Genomic DNA, 13313 nt, shown 5'->3' with positions numbered 1-13313 from the left:
AAGAAAGGATGTTTTTAACCCAAAACATCAGATATACAAAGTCATATCTGTATATTCTCATATTCTCAGTTAGTGGTTAAAAAGAAAAAGAAAAGAAAAAAGAACAAATCTCCAAGAGTAGCAACGTGACACTAGCAAAATGTTCCAGGTTGTCTGCTCAGCCTCCCTTTCTTGGTCCAGGTACAGGAAGAATGGGGCCCAACAGCAGCCACAGCACTTTTGAAGATGCCCACAAGGCTACGGCAGTGCTCGGTAGTGAAGTGCTTAACCTTCCTTACGTAAGAGCAGAGCCGAGAACTTAAAACATGAGTTACTTAAAATTCAGTTTAGCTTTATGGTGAGGTAGAGTTTGTTTAATTAGTATTTAGAACTGCACATTGTTTATAGCTATTGGTATTTCAATAGACGCTTAAATGTTTGAACATTTAAAGCTTAATAAGCCTTAGTTCTCTGAAGAAAAACATTGATGTAATTAAATTTTCAATTACTCTAGTTTTTTTTTTTTTAGGGGCCCATGCAATTAATAAAAGCTAAGGCATTTATCAACGCTCATTTAAAAACCTAATCTGACACCTCATTAATTAGCTAACACTTATAGCAGATATTTTTTTTTTTTTTTTTTTTTTTTTTTTTTGCGGTATGCGGGCCTCTCACTGTTGTGGCCTCTCCCGCCGCGGAGCACAGGCTCCGGACGCGCAGGCCCAGCGGCCATGGCTCACGGGCCCGGCCGCTCCGCGGCATGTGGGATCCTCCCAAACCGGGGCACGAACCCACATCCCCCGCATTGGCAGGCGGACTCTCAACCACTGCGCCACCAGGGAAGCCCTATAGCAGATATTTTTAATATAAGTTTCACACAAGCAAAGTCACAACTTTTAAAAAGTACATGTAATGACACATGAGAATAAATAAACTTAACTATTTTTCAGATTATTTTGTGTGTACACACGAATGTGTGGATCAATTATGGCTTTCTAAAAACCATTCTTCTGCACTGAGACCAATTACTGTTTGTTTGGTTTTAATTGTATGGTCAAACTAAAAACACTGAAGCAATTGCTCCTCAGAGCTTCCTTGCCCCGAGGATCTTACCTTCAAGTTTAAAAAAAGAAAGTGGCGGAGGTTTACAAATTGCATATAGTCTTATTTTAATTAAACACTAAATTTAAAATGGAATAGGAGAAAATTCTCCACTCACAGATTTTGCTACCCACAGATCACTACAATATCAGTACCACAAGAGAGTTCATGATTCATGCCCCATCCAGAACTACTGGATCACAATCTGAATTTTCAAAACATCCCAGGTGTTCAGTGTGCACATTAAAGACTCAGAAGCCCTGCAGAAGCATGATCAGTTTACCAGTCAGGAAAGAAACTTGCCAGAGTCCTTGCCCTCAAGGAGCTTATAGTCTACTGGGGTCAGGGGAGGCAATCAACAAGGAAAAATTCAATTATAATTTCCTGGGATAAAGGTGGCATGGTGATGTCTACTCATTGCATCAAGGAGGGGCACTTTGTCAAGTTTGGGAAGCAGGCTGACCAAGAAAGGCAAGTTCAGATCCTAAAGAACAAAAATGTAAGGGGCAGAGAAACATAAGCTCATTAAGGAGGCCAAGAAGGAAAACAGAACTCTAGGAAACTGTAGCATTATGAAAACCAAGAGAAGAGGCATTTCCCACGGATAATCAACTGTGTCAATGCACAAAACATCATGGGTATCTCAAAACACCACGTTTTATACATAGCAGTCACTAAGTAAGTGTTCATTGTATGAGCTGATGAATAAATGCATATTTACCTCAGTATTAAGTAAAAACCGGGGTATGAATTCAAGAGTATCTAACTCCCATTCTTATGCTCAGCCACCAACCCCTATCATATGCCAAGAAATAACCATATTTAAAAGTAAATTTTAATATATAAACATGTATGACAAACGCCTAGCTTGAAACCAACAATAACAAAATAAAGTTATCTTTTAGGTATGAATCATATATTAGTTCTTTTTTTTTTTTTACATTCACCTCTCTGAAACCACCCCCTGCAAAAGCAACTAGTACGAGTCTTTGTACCCAGTAGGCATTCAATAAATATCTGTAAAACAAAACTGTTCTAGAGATTGTTTATCTCTGCTCTCTCCCAAAATCACATTAAAGTGATGGTAAAGGAATTTTTTTTAAAGGAAGGAGTAATTAAGTATAATTTATACACTGAAGAGTGAGGAGAAGCCCCCAACCCCCCCACTCAATTGTCTTTCCCTGTTCAACTCCAACAGTGGTGGCAACCATGCTTGTTTTGCCCTCATTCCCTGTAGAAGGGTGAGAAGGACTTCTCCTTAGAGACACTGAAGGCCTCAGAGCAAAGACCTACAGACACTAACTGGCATTTGGGGATGTCCCAGTGAAAAGGCCCCTGGCTTCGTGATCATCCTACAGAGAAACCCATCTTTATTTGAAGAGCCTCTTCTAAAACACACGGATTCTAATTAGCTTTTAGGTGTCTCACCTCAGGCAAGGTTCACTAGACTTCTGAGGAAAACCTCCTACATGAAAGACAGAGCACCAGGGAAAAAAGCAAAGAAAAACCTGAGGGGAAATAGACATAATGCTAGGAGCAAAAGACAAAGAGGGAGGGAGGGAGAGAGAGAGAGGAAACCTCAGGGAGATAAAAGGAGCCATGGAATCCTGTAAGAACAAGATGCCGTGAAAAAGAAACATTGAGACAATAAGAAAGTACCTGGAAATAAAAATACAATAGCAGAAATTTAAAACTCAACAAAATGGGATAAAAAGTTGAAGAGGTCTCTTGATACGAAAAGCAAGAAAAGTAAGCGATGTAAAATAAAACAGAAAACAACATGATTAGAGGTTCCATTTGGAAGTCAAATATCCAATGAATAGGACTGCCAGGGAAAAGAAAAACCTTAAAAATACAAAAGGAAGGAAGGAAGGAAGGAGGGAGGGAGAGAGAGAAAGAAAGAAGAAGAAAGGAAGGAAGGAAGAGCAAGAGAGGAGAAAAAAGAAAGGGAAAAAATTATCTAAAGAAATAATGCAAGAATATTTTCCAGAATTGAGGGCATGAATTCCCTGATCTAAATGGCTCATAACTGCATACCAGTGCTGTGAATGAAAAGGGATTCTCAACAAGCAATATCTTCATGAAAATTCAGAAACCAGGGACGGTAAGGAGAAGATTCTAAAAGCTTTCAGAGAAAGAATAGCACCAGACTTGTTGCAGTCACATTGGAAGCTAAAAGATAATGGAGAAATGCCTTCTCAAATGAGATGAAATCAATTCCAGCCTAGAATATTAATCTCAGCCAAACCATCAACAAGGTGAGAGAAGTACAGAGTTTCATACATGGTACCTTACTTCAAAAACTTTGCCTCCCATGTACCTTTTCTCAGGCAGTCATTGGTCAGTATGTTTCACTAAAACAGGGATATAGGACAAGAAGGAAGAAGACATGGGATCCAAGAAACAGGGTTTCTGACACAGGGAAGAGGGGAAGGGATTTCCCAGGAAGAATGCTGCATAGCAAGCCCAGAGAACAACCAGTCTACAAAGCAGGAGATGCAAGAGGTCCAGAAAGGATATCACTAAGAAAAAAAAAGAAACTGCAAGATTTCCTGGTGAGCTTCACCATATGGAAAGGAGTTTTACAATTCCTTCAGAAAATTTAGGAAGAAAGTAGTCATCAAATATACAGAAAATTAAGCCAAAGGGTAAGGCATAGTTAAGCTATGATTGAGTCCTGCCCAAAGTTAAATAAAAAATAAAATATAACCACAGTGTACCATATCAGCTGTGAATAACACTTTCATGGTCAGATTAATATACATAACTGTACTGAATATGTATTTAACCAAAAATTGTGATAAAATGATCTTGGGAAAATGGAGGAAGGGAAGTTAAGTATGGGCTAGTGATAGAGGATGGGGAAGGAGCAAGGTAGGTTAAAAAAAGCCAAATGCTCATTTTCCATTAAAGTAAATAGAATTTACATCTGAGAATGAAAAATCAGAATTCAGAAGTTTTAACTTGTTATTTTGAAGAAGCTGCTAAGAAGGGTAAAAGCAGTTGCTTCTGGGGAGCAATATTTGAAGGCGGTGTGAAAGGAAGCAGGAAACATTTTTTCTTAAGTTTTGTAGAACTATTAAATGTTTTTAAACTGAGTGCTGGCATTACTTTGTTTAAAACAGAAATCCAATATATATATATTTAAAATATATATATATATTTTTTTTTAATTTGAAACTACAATAAAAATTAACCAAATAAAAAGGAAGTATTCTTGAAATCCTAATACAGTAGACAACATAGATGATCAAAATTCCTTGTGGACATGCAATCCTTTTTATATCCAACTCACTGATCACCTCCCCCACCTCAACCTTATTCCCTCCACAGACACAGTTCTTGCACTCAGACCCCAAAAGTTCAAGACATCAATGAGCATACCTAAATATGGCTCTTAGTCCCATCTATGGAATAGAACAAAAAAATAAGACTGGGTCTCTGTTTCCAAGTCACATGAATTCTGTTTGAGAGGCTATGTCACATGCAGGAAATAGGTAATAACATAAATTAATCACAATTAAATGGTAACCTGTGTGGTACAAACCATACGGAGTTCAGAAACATGTCAGATCTGAGAGAATGTGCCTGGAGCAGTGCGAGGCAATATGGAAAGTGGTGAGAAAGAGGCTGGATGTAGAAGTTGGGCCACATCACTGCCTGCTCTATAGATCATGTCAAGGTTGGGGGTTTTATCCCAAGTGTAATGGAAAGCCATTAAAAGGATCCCAGCCAGGGAGTGACACAATTTTAAGATCACTCTGATCATTAGATGAAGAATGGACTGGAAGGAGGCAAAACCAACAGGGGGGATAGTTAAGAGGCTATTGAAATGGTTCAAGTGAGAGATGATAGTGGCTTGGACCTGGATAAAGGCTATTATTAAAGACCCATTATAGAAATAGAATCAGTAAGATTTGCTGATGCCTTCCTTATGTAGAGGACGGGAGGAGGAATTAGCAGGTAGAAGGAGCTAAGGATGATTCCCAGAATTCTGATTGGAGCAATTGGGTGGATGGCGGTTTCACATTCCCAGAGAGAGGAAGACTGGGAAAGATAACAGGTTTTAGAGAAGAAGGTTAAATGTTAGGGGTTGAACAAGTTAACATGCAGATTCTTGAGATTCCCCACTGGATTTGTCAAACAATCAATTGATTCATTGTGCTCTCCGTGTTCCATATTCTAAGATATCACATGGGTTTGGGGCTCAGCAAAGAAGTCCAGTCTAGAGTCAGTTTGGGGGAGTTGTTGGCATACAGATGGCATTGGAAGTCATGAAAATGTATAAGACCATCTAGGACAGTGGTTTTCAAACCTGGAGTGTGCATTTACAATGCAAGTTTCAAGACCCCCATCCCTGAGAGTTTCTGATTCAGTAATTCTCAGGGAGGTGCAGGAATCTGCTTTATTAAAAGCCAGTTCAAAATGTTCTGATGCAGGTAGTTCAGGCTCAGGTTGGAATGGACAGAGGTGAGGAAGTAGCAACAGCAAGTGTAGCCAATCCTTTCCAGAAGTTGGAGAGAAATTGGAGAAGTTGGAGAGAGGTTGCTAGGTAGAGGGGATGTGAGACCAAAGGGTTACCTTTTCCGTGTATTATTAGTTTTTTTTCTAAAGGTGGGAGACACTAAAGTGGTGGTTCATAACCTTGGCTACACATTATAATCACCTATTGAGATTTTCTAAAATATCAATGCACAGGATACAACAAGACCAGTAAATCAGTATCTCGGGAGGTGGAGCTTAGATACCAGTATTTTTGTTTGTTTGTTTGTTTGTTTTTTGCGGTACGCGGGCCTCTCACTGCTGTGGCCCCTCCCGTTGCGGAGCACAGGCTCCGGACGCGCAGGCTCAACGGCCATGGCTCACGGGCCCAGCCGCTCTGCGGCATGTGGGATCTTCCCAGACCGGGGCACGATCCCGTGTCCCTTGCATCGGCAGGCGTACTCTCAACCACTGCGCTACCAGGGAAGCCCACCAGTATTTTTTAAATTTTTATTTATTTATTTATTTATTTTTGGCGGTACGCGGGCCTCTCACTGTTGTGGCCTCTCCCGTTGCAGAGCACAGGCTCTGGACACGCAGGCTCAGCGGCCATGGCTCACAGGCCCAGCCGCTCCGCGGCATGTGGGATCCTCCCGGACCGGGGAACGAACCCGTGTCCCCTGAATCGGCAGGCGGACTCTCAACCACTGCGCCACCAGGGAAGCTTCAGTATTTTTTAATTTAAATTTTTTAAAATCATTTTTCCCCCTAAAGCATTGCTTTTATTTCCCCAGAGCCTGGCATATAGTACATCTTCAATTCACATTTTTTGTTGTGGAAAGTATTGCTGAGCCAGTTAGCGGATAACACAGACAACAGGAAACAGTATGGTATTGTAAAATTCATGTTAACTTCCTGTGAAAAGGATTGTAATCCAATTACCTACTTTCAAATGGGGAACCGGAACCTGAGAGAGGAATTGAATTCCTAAGGTCTGTCAGCCTTGGTAGTAGTGAATCAGGACCAGAACCCAGTATTCCAACTCCCAGGTCAGTGTTGTCCTGTCTTTGAACAATTCCATTTTGAACACACCCCAAACCTGCTCACCCATCAAGACTCGGCCTGCCTAATAATACCTCCCCTTCGACACCTCACTTCCTCAGTCACAAACCAACCCTGCCGTCTCTCAACAAACCCGTTGTCAAGTCCAAACCCGCCTGCGTCCCAGACCCATCCTTCCCTCACCCCCTGCCTCAAGCCCAGTCCCCAGACTTTGCGCTTGCTCTACTCGGGCGGCGGACTCTGTCACCATAGCAACTGGAGACACTCGAATCGGCCCGCAGCAACAAGGGGAGAGGAGCTCCTGGTAGTACAATTCTTTTTTTGTATATGCTTTCCTTACCGCTTCCCGCGCCTGATGAGTGAATTTGAGAGTCTGGTAAGAAAGCTCCATCGACAGCAGGGAGAAAAGGAACCAGTTTCTAGGCTGACAGTACATCCACCGATGGCGGCTCAGGGAAACCTGACGCTTAACCAGCCCGCCCCCTTCAGGATTGGCCAGAGCCTGGACATGCCAGCCAATCACTGGGCAAAGATGGACTCTTTACTCATGCCAATCAATGTTAAAATAAATCTGTTAATCCAGAGGTTTTGCACGGCACTGACCAATCGAGAGACAGAAAGGGGATGATTGGCAGGTCTTGGGTCATTTGCAATTGTTTTGTTTCCCTAAATTCTGTCTCTAAAGTTTATGCACCATAGTATTTGTCCTTGATTTCGGCAGTTGTTCAGGCCTTCGTGACCCAATGCTTCTGTTCCCAAGACTCTATTTTGGCATCCCGTCTTCTCTAGGCCCCCCTCTCCCTCCTGATTAAGAAAAAGGTTTGGAAATTCCTTCCTGCTTTACTTTGAAATTGTCTGTACTTGGTCCATCTAGACTGATAGAATCTGATGTGGACTATGGCTGTCAGGGGCTATCTTGGATGCAAACTGTGCATTAAACTTTTCCTTCCCCTCCAATTTCCCCCACATCAGACCTACTCATTAGAAGTGGACAAACATGGACTTTACTTTTTCCTCTGCTTTATTTTCTTCATCTACTAACTACTCTTGTGTCTTCAAGGTCTTTCCCTTCAGTCTCTTTTGCTATGAATCTTATTCTAAACATCTTCTCCTCATTATCTTTGGCTTCCTTCATCCATTCTCCCCTCAGTATACAAAAATATTCAAGTCTCCTCAATCTAAAAAAAAAGTTCTCGGGCTTCCCTGGTGGCTCAGTGGTTGAGAGTCCCCCTGCCGATGCAGGGGACACGGGTTTGTGCTCCGGTCCGGGAATATCCCACATGTCGCGGAGCGGCTAGGCCTGTGAGCCATGGCTGCTGAGCCTGCGCGTCTGGAGCCTGTGCTCCTCAACGGGAGAGGCCACAACAGTGAGAGGCCCGCGTACCACAAAAAAAAAAAAAAAAAAAAGTTCTCATCTTGTATTGTTAAATTGAATCACCTCTCTGGCACTCACTTCAAGCTTTCTGGAAGAACTGGCTATCCTCTTCTTCACTTCGTCACCTCCCATTCATTTCTCAACACTTTCTGCTCCTACTTCTTTGAAGCTGTTCTTGCCAAAGTTGCCAATAACTTCCTAAATAGGAAATCCAATTATAGATTATTTTACACTTTACCAAATTTAAACTTGGCACCATTTGAAGTTGTTCACTGCTCTCTCATTAGTAATAATAGCTATAATTTATTAAACATTTAAAGTAGGGCACCAGGCAATGTACTATGTGATTTATGTGTTTATCCAATTTACTCCTAACACCCCATGGAAAGTTATTAATACTCCCAATTTACAGTTGTGGAAACAGGCTCAAAGAGCTGAGTTAGCTCATTTTAGGTTATCCAACTAGATAGAGTTAAGATGCAAACCTAGGTCTCCTGACTGAAGCCAGTGTTCCTTTCCACTACACTCTCTTGCTATTCTTTCTGTCCAGTTTCACCTGTCATTCCCACCCTGACCCAGACACCTCCCCTCATCTCTCACTCCAGCATAAATGAACTGCTTACAATGCTTGTGAACCAGTCCTGAGCAGTTCATTTTGCTTGGAGGATCATTCCTACCTCATTTGCCTAATTGAAGCCTATTTTGCCTACTAAGAGTCAGCTCCGGAATCACTTTCTAGGACAAATCAGTGGTGTTTATCAGATCACAATACTTACTCCAGGCAGAGCTTAGGTGGAGAGAAAACTAATTCCTGATTCCACTATATATCCTTTTACGCTACACTTAGCACATTCTTTTGTTGACATGACTTTCAAAAAAGTTAAAAATATGGGCTTCCCTGGTGGCACAGTGGTTGAGAGTACGCCTGCCGATGCAGGGGACACGGGTTCATGCCCCAGTCAGGGAGGATCCCACATGCTGCGGAGCGGCTGGGCCCGTGAGCCATGGCCGCTGGGCCTGCGCGTCTGGAGCCTGTGCTCCTCAACGGGAGAGGCCACAACAGTGAGAGGCCCGCGTACCGCAAAAAAAAAAAAAAGTTAAAAATATGACTCTCTTTGATATGAACGGACATAATGTCAAAGGTTTTATCTAACTCACTGAGGGAGCCAGTAAGATGGTAAAGCTGGTTTAAAGAGCATTTTGGGGAACTGGGTATTTATAGGCATTTTGAGAAGAAAGGTTAGGATAAGATTGCTAGCTTAGATACAAAATTAGTTAATGTTCTACAGGGCAGTAAAATCTTGACATTTTCTTTTCTAAAGGACATAGAAACATTCCTCTAGTTTTGGCCATTTACATTTAAATTTTAACTAATTAAAATTAAATAAAGTTAAACATTCAGTTCCTCAGTCACACTAGCCACATTTCACATATTCAATTGTCATATGTAGCTAATGGCTAATATATTGGACAACACAGATATAGAACATTTCCATCATCGCAAAAAGTCCTCTTGGAAAGCAGTTGGGCCTCTTAAACATTGCTCTAGTATGACATTGAAAGGATATGCTGTACTATCTTTTGACTTATTTCCAAATGTAATATAAGTGTTTCTAAAGAATTTTCTCTACATAACCACTGGCTTTCAAATGTTTCCAACTGAGACACACATTAAGAAATACATTTTTGGTCAACTAATGTTTGACAAGGAAACCAAGAATACTCAATGGGTAAAGGACAGTCTCTTCAATAAATAGTGTTGGGAAAACTGGATATTCCCATGCAAAAGAATGAAATTGGACTCTTATCTTACACCACTCACAAAAACTAACTTGAAATGGATTAAGGACTTGAATGTAAGACCCGAAACCATAAAAGTCCCAGAAGAAAACCTAGGGAAAAAGCTCCTTAACATTGGTCTTGGCAATGATTTTTTTTTTTCAATATGACACCAAAAGCACACATGACCAAAACAAAAATGAACAGGTGGGATTATATCAACCTAAAGGCTTCTGCACAGCAAAAGAAATGATTGATAAAAAGAAAAGGCAACCTATGGAATGTAAGAAAATATTTGCCATCGTTCTGATAAGGGGTTAATATACAAGATGTGTAAGGAACTCATACAACACAATAGCAAAAAACCAAACAATCCAATTTCAAAATGGTCAGAGGACTTGAATAGATGTTTTCGCAAAGAAGACATACAAACGACCAACAAGTACATGGAAAGATGCTCAACCTCATTAATCATAAGGGAAATGCAAATCAAAATCAGAATGATATATCATCTCACACCTGTTGGAATGGTTATTATTAAAAATACAAGAGATAAGGATGTGGAGAAAAGGGAACTGCACTCTCAGTGAAACCATAAACTAGTACAACCACTATGGAAAACGGTATGGAGGTTTTTTTAAAAAATTAAAAATAGAGCTATCATATGGTATAGCAATTCCACTTCTGGATACATACCCATAGGAAATGAAATCACTATCCTGAAGAGGTATCTGCACACCCATATTCATTGCAGCATTATTTACAATAGCCAAGACATGGAAACAACATGAGTCCAGATGGTCATAGTAAACATCTTTAAAGGGCTGAAAGAAAATCAAATACTGTGAAGTTAAGTGTTCTATACCCAGTGAAAATATTCTCCAGAAATTAAGGTGACTTGGAAAGGGTGACTGCCAGGACCTGGGAGGTCAGAAATGAGGCTGTGTAGCCTAGATGAGGGGTCATGACATGGGGACTATCATGAATGAGACACTCTCAGAGGACATCTTTGGAGGTCACTTGACCCCTGACTTACTCCCAGTGTTAGTTTTCTAGAATAGAGATCTTATCACACTACTACCTACAAAATCCTGTAACCTAGAGCATTCAAATCCCTCATTTTCACATGTACATCACTCCCCAATCTCATCTCACCCTGTCTTAAAATTAGTTTTTTGTTTTGGGTTTTTTTCTCTTCTTCAAATATTCTTTTTTTTTTAACATCTTTATTGGAGTATAATTGCTTTACAATGGTGTGTTAGTTTCTGCTTTATAACAAAGTGAATCAGTTATACATATACATATGTTCCCATATCTCTTCCCTCTTGCATCTCCCTCCCTCCCATCCTCCCTATCCCACCCCTCCAGGCGGTCACAAAGCACCAAGCTGATCTCCCTGTGCCATGCGGCTGCTTCCCACTAGCTATCTACTTTATGTTTGGTAGTGTATGTATGTCCATGCCTCTCTCTCACTTTGTCACAGCTTACCCTTCCCCCTCCCCATATCCTCAAGTCCATGCTCTAGTAGGTCTGTGTCTTTATTCCCGTCTTATCCCTAGGTCCTTCATGACCTTTTTTTTTTTCCCTCAGATTCCATATATATGTGTTAGCATACGGTATTTGTTTTTCTCTTTCTGACTTACTTCACTCTGTATGACAGACTCTAGGTCCATCCACCTCACTACAAATAACTCAATTTTGTTTCGTTTTATGGTTGAGTAATATTCCATTGTATATATGTGCCATATCTTCTTTATCCATTCATCTGTTGATGGACACTTAGGTTGCTTCCATGTCCTGGCTATTGTAAATAGAGCTGCAATGAACATTTTGGTACATGACTCTTTTTGAATTATGGTTTTCTCAGGGTATATGCCCAGTAGTGGGATTGCTGGGTCGTATGGTAAAATTAGTTTTAATTAAAGCTACCACTTTAGAAAGAAAACACAAAGGCAGCAGCATGTGTTTTTTCCTTTAAGAGAGGAACCCATTTTTTCTCACTGAAATTCTCCAGCTAGATTTGTTGGGCTAGGGCAGGGTCTCTCTATCTCAGCACTGTTGACATTCGAGGCCAGATAGTTCTTTGTTGTGAGGGGCTAACCTGAGCATCGTAGGATGTCTAGCAGGTCCCTGACCTCTACCCACTAGATGCCAGAGCACCCCCAAATTGTGACGACCAAAAATATCACCAGACATTGCCAAATGCTGATTGTCCCGTGGAGGGCAAAATTGCCCCAGGTTAGACCTATCTCTTTTTCTCAAGAAGAAAAAAAACCCCACTGCCATGTTTATTAAATTTAACATTTCTCCTCATCTAAAGAGAAAGATGTCAAAGAAAACCTAAGGCATATACATAAGCATGCACTTCACCACCACCACACCCCAACCCAGATAACCTAAAAGAAAAAATAAGGGCAAAGTTCTCTTCAACAATGTATCTTTGCTTCTGGAAGATGTTTCCACATCCTCTTTCTCCTGAGGCCATTTGGGCCTTCAGAATAGCAGTTTTTCACCGGCTGGCCCCGAGCCTTGGTTTTTCTTTTTCATGCTTTTTAACGTGGGTGAGTTTTTCAGCATATCTGGCAAGATCAGAAAGTGGATCTTCCTGCCACGGATGTACAGTCCAGGTGAGCCGCCCATCACCTCTGTAGGGGACTGTGACCTTGCACATCTGGCAGTTCCTGTTGTCCCCTGCCTCATGAACTTCCCATGATACACGTCGCCGGGTTTGTCTGACATTCACAATGTGGTCCTCAGCCTCATGTAGGACCTGAACATGCACAGCAATAGACATCTCTGAGGAAGAGCGTGCTGCTCCTGTCTCCCTTTCTTTTGCGCCTCCAGGAACAGGTGTGTGAACAACCTGCCCACGCTGCCAGAACCATTTCAAAAAATGTGTCCATTAATTGCTTCCTATACTATTCATACCTACAGACAAAAGAAAAACTCCCCTCTTTCTAAGGAAATTTTTATTTTCCTCTCCTTCTGTAAAACATTCGTTACATTTCTTATCCTTGAGTTTTAAAACATTGTTTCAATAATCACCAAAGTAGCAAAATTGCATTGGGTGTCCACGTTATTGATGCTTCCAAGTTGTGTCATTTGACGTGTATGAAACAGAGCCAAAGCTTACCTCTTGTTTCTCAAGAGATATTATTTCTTTTTTTTTAAGGCATATTATTTCTAAAATATTGAAAAACACAGTGCAACTTCAGTTGGAGAAAACGAGTTATTCCACTTGTTCTTTCTCTTAGAGCAAGGATGTTTTATAGGGTGAACTCTGAGTGCTTTATATTCATACACTTTTTTGTTTTACCGATTATGCTCTTCAAATTGTGCGTGAATCCATCAATGCCTATCCCTTTCTCTTCACTAGCCTCTTCCCATACAAACACCTTGGAATTCTGTATTCACAGCCTCACTTATGTCAAACCACCTTCCACAGAGCTTCTATAGGCATGCAAGAATGAGGGAGAGTTTTCAAGAATGACAAGAAAGATACCCGCCTAACTGCAAACCCTCTGACAGTCAACTA

At 41.0% G+C, this 13313-nt stretch overlaps 1 protein-coding gene and 1 pseudogene across 6 annotated transcripts in view; both read right to left on the bottom strand.

Moving 5' to 3' along the window:
- Positions 1-7177, bottom strand: part of KATNAL2 (katanin catalytic subunit A1 like 2) — an 88319-nt gene extending 81142 nt beyond the window's left edge. For 2 of the 6 annotated variants that reach the window (XM_027118435.1, XM_027118436.1), the window contains exon 1: positions 6965-7175. In XM_027118435.1, the coding sequence (XP_026974236.1) occupies positions 6965-7060 (96 nt within the window). In that variant the 5' untranslated portion in view covers positions 7061-7175. Of the gene's footprint in view, positions 1-6964 lie in introns of all 6 variants that reach the window. The other 4 variants (XM_027118438.1, XM_027118437.1, XM_027118441.1 and 1 more) reach the window with 4 other exon arrangements.
- Positions 7178-12107: 4930 nt separating this feature from the next.
- On the bottom strand, positions 12108-12572 carry LOC113626691 (small nuclear ribonucleoprotein Sm D3 pseudogene; annotated as a pseudogene).
- Between the last annotated feature and the right edge of the window lie 741 nt (positions 12573-13313).

The sequence above is a fragment of the Aethalodelphis obliquidens genome, unplaced genomic scaffold (assembly GCF_003676395.1).
Source record: "Aethalodelphis obliquidens isolate GAN/ISIS:26980383/991018 unplaced genomic scaffold, ASM367639v1 scaffold19, whole genome shotgun sequence".
Taxonomy (NCBI): Eukaryota; Metazoa; Chordata; class Mammalia; order Artiodactyla; family Delphinidae; genus Aethalodelphis; species Aethalodelphis obliquidens.
This window is presented reverse-complemented; position numbering and strand designations above follow the sequence as displayed.